The 8603-nt window shown below is 33.4% G+C and overlaps 1 protein-coding gene across 1 annotated transcript; it reads right to left on the reverse strand.

Annotated features, from left to right (window-relative positions):
• Positions 1-4301: 4301 nt before the first annotated feature.
• On the reverse strand, positions 4302-4967 carry LOC131158701 (F-box protein At5g41720-like). The gene is made up of 2 exons (XM_058113564.1): positions 4484-4967; positions 4302-4369 (listed from the first exon to the last, which is right to left on the reverse strand). Exons 1-2 carry the CDS (start codon positions 4965-4967, stop codon positions 4302-4304), a joined length of 552 nt encoding a protein of 183 aa, XP_057969547.1.
• Positions 4968-8603: the final 3636 nt, after the last annotated feature.

An 8603-nucleotide genomic window follows, 5' to 3' on the forward strand; every position in this document is an offset into this window, starting at 1 on the left:
ACGCCGGGGAGCAACGTACCCCATTGCAGCCATCTCGAGAAGGTGCTCAGGCACCACGTAGGGGATATTAGAGGGGTACTACCCAGGCAAGGGTGTATTCCCTAACTCCTGGCGATGCAGAGAACGCAGAGATGTGGTAACTAGTAATATTTATATGCTTTTAAATAAAGTTATGGTATTATTTGATTCAAGAGCAACACATTCCTTTATTTCCCAAGGATTCGTTAAATTATGTGGGTTGGAGGCACAACTATTAGATACAGAATTAGAAGTGGCTACACAGTTAGGTTTAGTAGTCGTATGTAGTAGGGTGATTCGGTATTTCCCCGTAGAGATTCAAGGGAGAGTATTACCAGTTAGTTTGATTGTGTTTAAGATGTACGACTTCGATATCATTCTGGGGATACACTGACTAGCAGCTAGTTATGCCAACATCGATTGTCGCAAAAGGGAGGTAGTACTCAGGCCTCCCCGGGAACAGGAATTCAAGTTTGTGGAGTCGTGTGTGCGTTCTGTACCTTGTATCCTTTCAGCTATCCAAGCTAGGAAGTTACTGCTAGAGGGATGCCAGAGGTATCTGACATTTGTGAAAGAAACTCCGAGAGAATAACTTAATTTGGAGGAGATTCTCATAGTCAGTGAGTTCCCAGATGTGTTCCCAGAGGACTTGCCGGGATTGCCTCCTTATTGTTAGGTGGAGTTCGCTATAGAATTGGCTCTAGACATGACACCGATTTCGAAAACTCCATATCGTATGGCTCCAGTAGAACTGAGGGAATTGAAGGAGCAGCTACAGAAGCTATTAGATAAGGGTTACATCCGACCGAGTGTGTCACCCTAGGGAGCACCAGTGCTGTTTGTAAAGAAGAATGATGGGTTGATGAGGATGTGCATCGACTACAGAGAGATTAACAAAGTGACAGTGAAGAATATATACCCGTTACCTATAATTGATGATCTATTTGACCAACTACAGGGCACACATGTCTTCTTTAAGATCGATCTGTGATCTGGGTATCATCAGCTGAAGGTAAAATCGGAAGACGTACCGAAGACTGCATTTCAGACTAGGTATGGCCACTGTGAATTTCTAGTTATGCCTTTCAAATTGACTAATGCACCTGCAGCATTTATGGACTTGATGAAAAGGGTGTTCCACGAGTATCTAGATCAATTCGTATTCGTGTTCATTGACGACATCCTGGTTTATTCAAGGAGTCCTCACGAACATGCAGTTCATTTGAGGTTGGTACTACGGGTGCTCAGGGAGAAGAGGTTGTTTGCTGAAATTTAAGAAATTCGAGTTCTGGTTAAAGCAAGTGACATTTCTAGGATGTGTCCTGAGAAGGGGTATCAATGGACCCGTGTAAGATAGAAGCTGTAGTGGACTGGGCGAGACCGATGAATGTTCAGGAGGTCAGTCGACCTTATGAGAAAGGATCAAAACAGCTCAGAAGGAAGACGCAAAGCTGGTATAGGTTGTAGAGGGAAAGCAGAATGGGTTGAAACCGGATTTCAACATATCAGATGATGGGGTGTTAAGATTCCATACCAGGATCTGCCTACCAAATGATGTCGAGATCAAGCAGGTCATTTTAGAGGAGGCACATCGTTCACTTTACACAGTACATCCAGGGAGTACGAAGATGGATCGAAGGGACCGTAGGGTGAATAGTGAACTATGGGTGGATGAATTGGAGCAGTGAGGGTTAGAGCATTATACTTCAACCCCAAAATGACGTCGTGTTTAGGTCATCTTTTGAAGGGGTATTAGCTGGGGGTAAACATAATTCGGGGAAACCCAAATGGACCGAATTAACCAACAGAAATTGATCGATTTGGTTCGGTTAAGAACACAAGATCGGTCGGTTCGGTTATAATTTTACAAAGTTCCGTTAATCAATTCAGTTAAGAGGAATGTTAATTTGGTTAATTGAAATAACCGATTTAATAATTAATTGAAATTTAAATGTAAATTAGTATATGTTAATTTTTTAATATGTTAATTAGTACATGCTAATTTGTTAATATGTTAATTAGTACATGTTAATTTGTTAATATGTTAATTAGTATTTGGTAAAAAATATACAATTACATTATGTTTTTATTAATTAATTTCAAATTAATTAGGTTAAATTCGGTTAACCGAATTACCCGAAAATGTAATTCGGTCGGGTTCGGTTCAGTGAGACCCCTCTATTCGGTCGGTTTAGTTAACAGTTCTCATTAACTAAAAATTTTGATTAATTCAATTAATTAACCGAATTTGGCCGAACCAACCCTTTGCTTACCTCTAATTTTAGTAACAAAATATGTTTGTAACCAAAAGATATAATTTTTTTAGCCAAAACTTTCCCACAAACACATGAAAAATTTCTCTCTCCCCGCTCCACTTTTAGCGATGAATTTCAAGAAGTCGTCGCAAAAAACCTTACCCCAAATGTTTTTAGCGACAATTTCATATTTTGTCACTAAGGCTACTTTTAGTGGCGCAAATCTTATTGTCACTAAATATTTGTCACTTAACAACACATTTCCTATAGTGAAGTAAAAAAAAAACAAAAAAAAGAGAAGATTGTTGCATAAAATTTTTAAAGTTTTTTAATGGAGAAAAATATTTTTTTGTTTTCATCTTTTAGATTTTTGAAGAGTTACCAAAAAAAAAAAAGTGTAAAAAAAAATGAAATTTTTCACAAAAAAAAAAAGTGTATTTTTTCATTTTCAGTTTTCAAATAAAAAGAAAAAAGAACACCTTTTTTTATTTTCTAAATTTGTATAGACAAGTTGAAAAACATTTTTTTTAATTTTAAAATTTTTTATTTCTTATAAAGTTTTCAAAAATTCAAAATAAGGTGTATTTTTGTAATTATTCAAAAATATAGAAATTTAAAAGTTAAATTTACTTTTCCCGACTAAACAAACCCTTTATTCATTAACTTTTTAATATGAAAATTGATAACTAAGTTGATATTTTTGCAATTCTTTGAAAAATTATTTATATTTTTCCTAAATTTGGTTGATGGCCTAAAAGTATCATTTATTCTCTTAAATTTTCTTGAAATTGTAAAAAAGAACTCACATTTCACCACCCTCCAAATTGAAATAGTAGTCAATTTCAATTTTGCAAAATTTATCAATAAAATAAAATATTTTTTAAATTCAAATTTGAGATTTAAAACTAAAATTGAAATTTCTAATTTATCTTCTTGTTTAAAATTTAAACTAAAGAGTAAAGATTACTATAAGAAGGGAAAAAATACGTTTTGAACTTTCAAAATTACATGAAAAATTAAATTTAGATATCAGCTATATATACACAACATTTTATTTGACTATTAATAGCTAATTTATATAGTAATTAATAATATCTACTGCAATTAAAATTTTCATTTATATGAATAGAATATATTACTTTTATAGTTATACCTTGGTGTATTTTTTTATGATATTTTAATTCTAAACCTTCCATTATTTCCCATATATTGATATAGTTTATAGTATTGTTTCACGAAAATTCCATATTCTATCCTTGAATCCCCATCATTTTCTTTTTTAAATCAAAACCGAAATCAACATGGACACCGAAATTTTCATTGAATGAAATGAAACTCGAGTAATTTTGAAGCCTGAAAAATTGAGTAAAAATTGAAGGTCTTAGAATTAATTTTACATTTTTTTTTTCAAACCAAAACATAAAATAACAAACAAGTATTTACATTAAAAAAGGGGAAAAAAAGGTACAGCTTGAAAACAAATTAAAAATTATCAACTCTGCGCATATTTAACAAATAGGCTTGGTGTTGAAATCAGTAAACTCCCAATCAGAGCCAAAACTAAAAATATGGCGAGGAAGCATCCCCACATTCACGCTAATCAGATTGGAGTTAAAATTTTGATCTTGAAATTTGCAAAATAATAACCTAAAATAACCTATCATGAGAACGACATCAGAATTGTAGAAATCCATAGGTCTTGGATAGGGATCCATCTCCATCACACACTCCATGCGGAGAGAATGCTTCTTCGCCCACACTCCCTTCTCGTAATCCTCCGCCACCCATAGCTCCATGTGCGTGTCTCCTCCATCGCTTACCATCGCCAACCGCCCTTTGTACTCCACGATATACATATACTCTCTGCCGTTTTGGTACAAAGGATGTGGCATCGGGACCATCGACCAACTCTCAGAGTCATGCGGAAAGTGAGGAGATGATCGTGGGTGGTCAGCCAGTGGATCATCCCGCCGACCACCACCGCGGGTTCATTTTGCAGAAAGACAGAATAAGGCAAATTGACATCGTCTAATTGCTTCCAAGCCCAGTTTTCCGAATCAAATACCTCACACCGGAGATTATAGTAGAATTTAAACCTAAGAAAATATTAGCAAAATTGAATATAAAAGTGTGAAGTTGTAAGAACAAATGCAGAAATAAGTTATGAGAGTTAGAGCAATGCACGTACAGAATTTTCGGTCGGGAGAGACGAACAATCTTGAAGTGGAGAGGATGGGATCGCAATACTATCATGGCGATTTGATCCGTGAAGTATCGGGTTTTCGGGTTCGGGATGGCCCGCCATTGCCTGGTGCAGGGCTTGCAGACGTAGTATTTGGGTATTATGTGCGCCGGCGACTGCTGGTTCACGCAACAAAGCAGCCCTTGGTACGACGACGCAACAATCTGCACGTGCTTGGCAGGCAAGAAATCGAGTGATGGGGCGGAGCAACCGCCGGAGAACTTATGTAGCCCGTCAACGGACACAAACACCGATGAGAACAGGTTGTTGCTGAGCTCCTGTATGAAGTAGCCCGGCACCGCCTTCGTCCTCTCGCGGTGGTCGTGCATGAAACTTGATTCGTACGTCAGGGCGTTCCATTGCTTGCAGACCACCCTGCACCTCCCCAGTGTCTGTAGGAAAACCCTGGTTAAAATTTCGAAGATGATGTCAGACGAGAACACGGCAGCCATTGTTTTGTTGCAGAAATCGAAATACCAATGAGAAGGCCTAAAAAATGGAAGGAGAGAGAGAGTGAAGATTTTTTATTTTGTATTTAAAAACAATTTACACGAATTAAAAATGAAAAAAATTCAAGCAAAAAAATAATTGAACTAATAAAAAGAGAATACGGTAGTGGAAAATCCAATTAAATAATAGAAAAACAATAGGACACAATCTTTCTCTTATGCGCAAATGGCTGTTAGTGATTTTTTTTTTGACTCTCGGCTTCACAATCACAAGGGATTATTTTTTTTAACATCACCATGATCATCAAAGCAGTGACAGAGAAGCTATAGCTCTGAGCTTAGACAGACTTTAATATGTTTCCTATATTAAGTAATAATGATGGTTTTTGGTAAAAAAAAAAATAATAATAATAATAATAATTCCTTTTTCATTGTTAAAATTTTATCGATTAATTACAATTTATTAAACTTCGACAATTATCTAATTAATATTATTTTTATTAATATCAATCAAAATACTGTTTATGTAAAAAAATTATTTGATTGAAATGTAAAATAGAAGCAACAATATTACACGAGCTAAACAGAGAAGATAGATCTTTAATATACACATAGAATCTGAACTCATTGGGCATCTTGTAGAACTCCCGCAAGTGTCAAATATGATTTGGATGAACAACAAAATTGACTATTGAGATTAAAATACAAGAATAAAATCATACATCAAACAGCAAACCAAAGAAATTATTAAAGGTACCTAAAAACTGCAGACAGTTAATAATCAAAGATAGTGGAAAACAAGTGAAAGTTAAAAGTTAAAACAGTTAAAACAAATGTCAAGTAATTGCATGCACACCAAAACACCTTAGTTTTCGTCTCTATCTCTTTATTTCTCTCTAACCCAACACCAAACTACGTTGTTCTACAGTAGCAACCAACACAAAATTCTTCGAGAAATATTTACACGAGCAGATTTCTGAATGCATACGTTAATAAAAATCATACCTTGTTTTTCTTTAGAATCTTGACGATTAAGGATCGAAGTGCTTGAATCCCTAACGTCCTACAAGAGCTTTTTAATGAAGGTCTTTACAAGTGACCTCTTTCAAAGCTGTGGTGAGCGTCGACCAAGTGCCGGAGCCGGTAAGTCTGCAGAGAACGAAGAAGAGGATGGAGCAAGGATTTCTCCCAACTGAGAGTATCTATTAGACTGTTTAATCTCTCTCTAAACTTTCTTCCAGAGCTGAACGTATGCCTTGTATATTATGTTTAAATGGGAGTGAAGAGTATAAATATTTGGGATTGGGAGAAACCCTAGGCGATTCTTGGGAAGAAAGCATTGTTAACAAAACAAGGAAAAAAAATAAAGGACGGGCGCTGTTCTAATTAATTACGTGCCAGCCCATGCAAAATTTTAGTTTGTTAATTTCTGGGTTGTGTTTGATTATCATTAATGGCGGTGGTTGATGATTGAATTTGTTTGATTAATGAAATTAGAAACTAAGAATACAATTAAGGAATCAGGTTTGATTTAAAATATGGAAACCTGGAGAAAAAGGAAAGGGAGAATGGAGGTGGCCGGATCTAGTTTAAAAAAAGAAAGGTAAGAGTTCCTTGGAATTTGGGGCTTTAATGAATTACAAATATTAGTTTCCAAATTTTGAATAAATTTGAATGGTACCCAATGTAAATTAAAAGCAACAACAAATTTATTTTTTTTTTTTTTAAAAAAAACATAAATACAACTGCCAATATTTACTTATCAAATCCATTAAATTTAAAATTATTAAACTATAAATATTATTTCATGTGCCAAAAATTATAAATTAAACCGTGTTTAATTCATCCATAGGGAATGTTTTAAAATTTTTTAAATTTTAAATATTTCATCAACTTTAATTTCTTCAATTCAAGCACTCCCACCATTCCCTTCGATTATTAAAATTAGTCTTACCATCCATGTTTGAATCCTCCATTAGTTTGCCTTCCATTCTCCCTACCAACTACTTAATGTTTGAACTCAAAAATGCCAAAAAAATGAAAGGAGAATAGGTTGGAATTTATTTTTTCATGTTTGAGTATTAAGAGAAGTAAAATAAAATAACATAAGTACTTATATAATAAAATCAATGAATAAAAATTTTAACTGGCCATCATCCTTCACAATTGATTCTCTTAATTTCCAATCACATTAACTAAAACAAAATTTTATTTTTGCTCGTGTAAATTAATTAAATAGTAGGTTCATGATGACTAAGCCTTTAATTTCGATGTATATATATATGCAAAACCTTGTAGTACTGTATAAGAAAATAGATTCCAATTCTATTGGAGTAATTCTCTATTCTTTTAAGCCATTCCTATTCTTTGCTTTCATCTCTTCTTATTTGTGTTACTATTGGGGCCCCCGATTTATTATTCTTTAAAAGATAAAAGAGTTATGAAAAGATAAGAGAAAGTTGTAGACGAATTTAAATTTTAAAATTTAAATTGTTTTATTGAGTTGCTTATCATTTATCAATTCATGATCTTCAAAGGTACCAATTCATTTAACTTTTTATTTTTTTACAAATATGAGTTATCAATATTGTCATAATTAATTGTAAGATTATGATATTTTTAAATAATAATGCAGAAAAAAAATTTTGATTAGAAGCTAACCCCTCAAACCATGATTAAACCGTCAAATATCTTCCCAAAAATTCAGGATTTTATTATGTCATTCAGTAAATTGGGACGATTTTTTATATTCTAATAAACTAGAAAACAAAGGATGCACCATGTATAGGATATTTAATTAATTAAAAATTGTAAACACCGCACAAACTGCTAAATTTATTTTTCAAAAAATATAAACAAAAACAAGTTATATTTCTTTCTATGGCTGATCAACTCAATTGCTTAATTGAATTATTTAAAATTATTTTTATCTCATCATCAACCTTCTCATCTATGACATTAATATTGTTTACTCGTTGTCCCGTTTCCAATCTTCCATCTTTTGCTTTTTTATTCTTTGTTGCCTGTTTCATTTAATCCCCTATCATTCCTTGAGATATTTTTGGCTTTCATAGGATTTCCAAAGTTGCATCAATGGACTCAGTACATTCTCACTTTCTGTAATTTGTCGGCAAAAGTTCAATGCAGTCTTCCTATCTATCCCCATCTTCTTTTCTAACTTTCACGGCTTTCTCCTAAAAAAGTTTGTGCTTTTTTAATCACGAAAAATCCACAATTTAGCCTTAATTTCAGTTTTATGGATGTCTTACTTATTTGTTCCCAAGGTGGTGGTGGTGTTTGGATTGGAATGTGTTCTCTTATATTTTCTCTGATGTGAGAGGATGTTTTATCCTTGCCTTTTTTGATAATCATGTTTGAAGTTTCCGAGCATCTTACTTGTTTTCTCCTTTGATAATAATATTACCTTTTCAATATATATATATAAAAGAGATATTAATTGGCTAGTAGGGGTCGGCGTTAGAATGCATGCAAAATTTTAATGTGTTAATTATTTCTGGGTTATGTTTATTTAATTTGTTTGATTAATGATTTAGTTTGTTTGGTTAATATTTAGAAACTAAGGATTTTTTTTTTTTTGATAAAATTAATGTTAATGGTTTGATTTATTGAGGGTGGGGT

Source organism: Malania oleifera, chromosome 6, assembly GCF_029873635.1.
Source record: "Malania oleifera isolate guangnan ecotype guangnan chromosome 6, ASM2987363v1, whole genome shotgun sequence".
Taxonomy (NCBI): Eukaryota; Viridiplantae; Streptophyta; class Magnoliopsida; order Santalales; family Ximeniaceae; genus Malania; species Malania oleifera.

What these genes read in the sequence shown, in the direction of transcription:
- LOC131158701 (XM_058113564.1), bottom strand. Translation starts at nt 4,967, where the DNA reads ATGGCTGCCGTGTTCTCGTCTGACATCATCTTCGAAATTTTAACCAGG. An exon ending in TCTCCACTTCAAGATTGTTC is followed by an intron (nt 4,370 to 4,483) that starts GTCTCTCCCGAC and finishes ATATTTTCTTAG; the next exon opens with GTTTAAATTCTACTATAATC.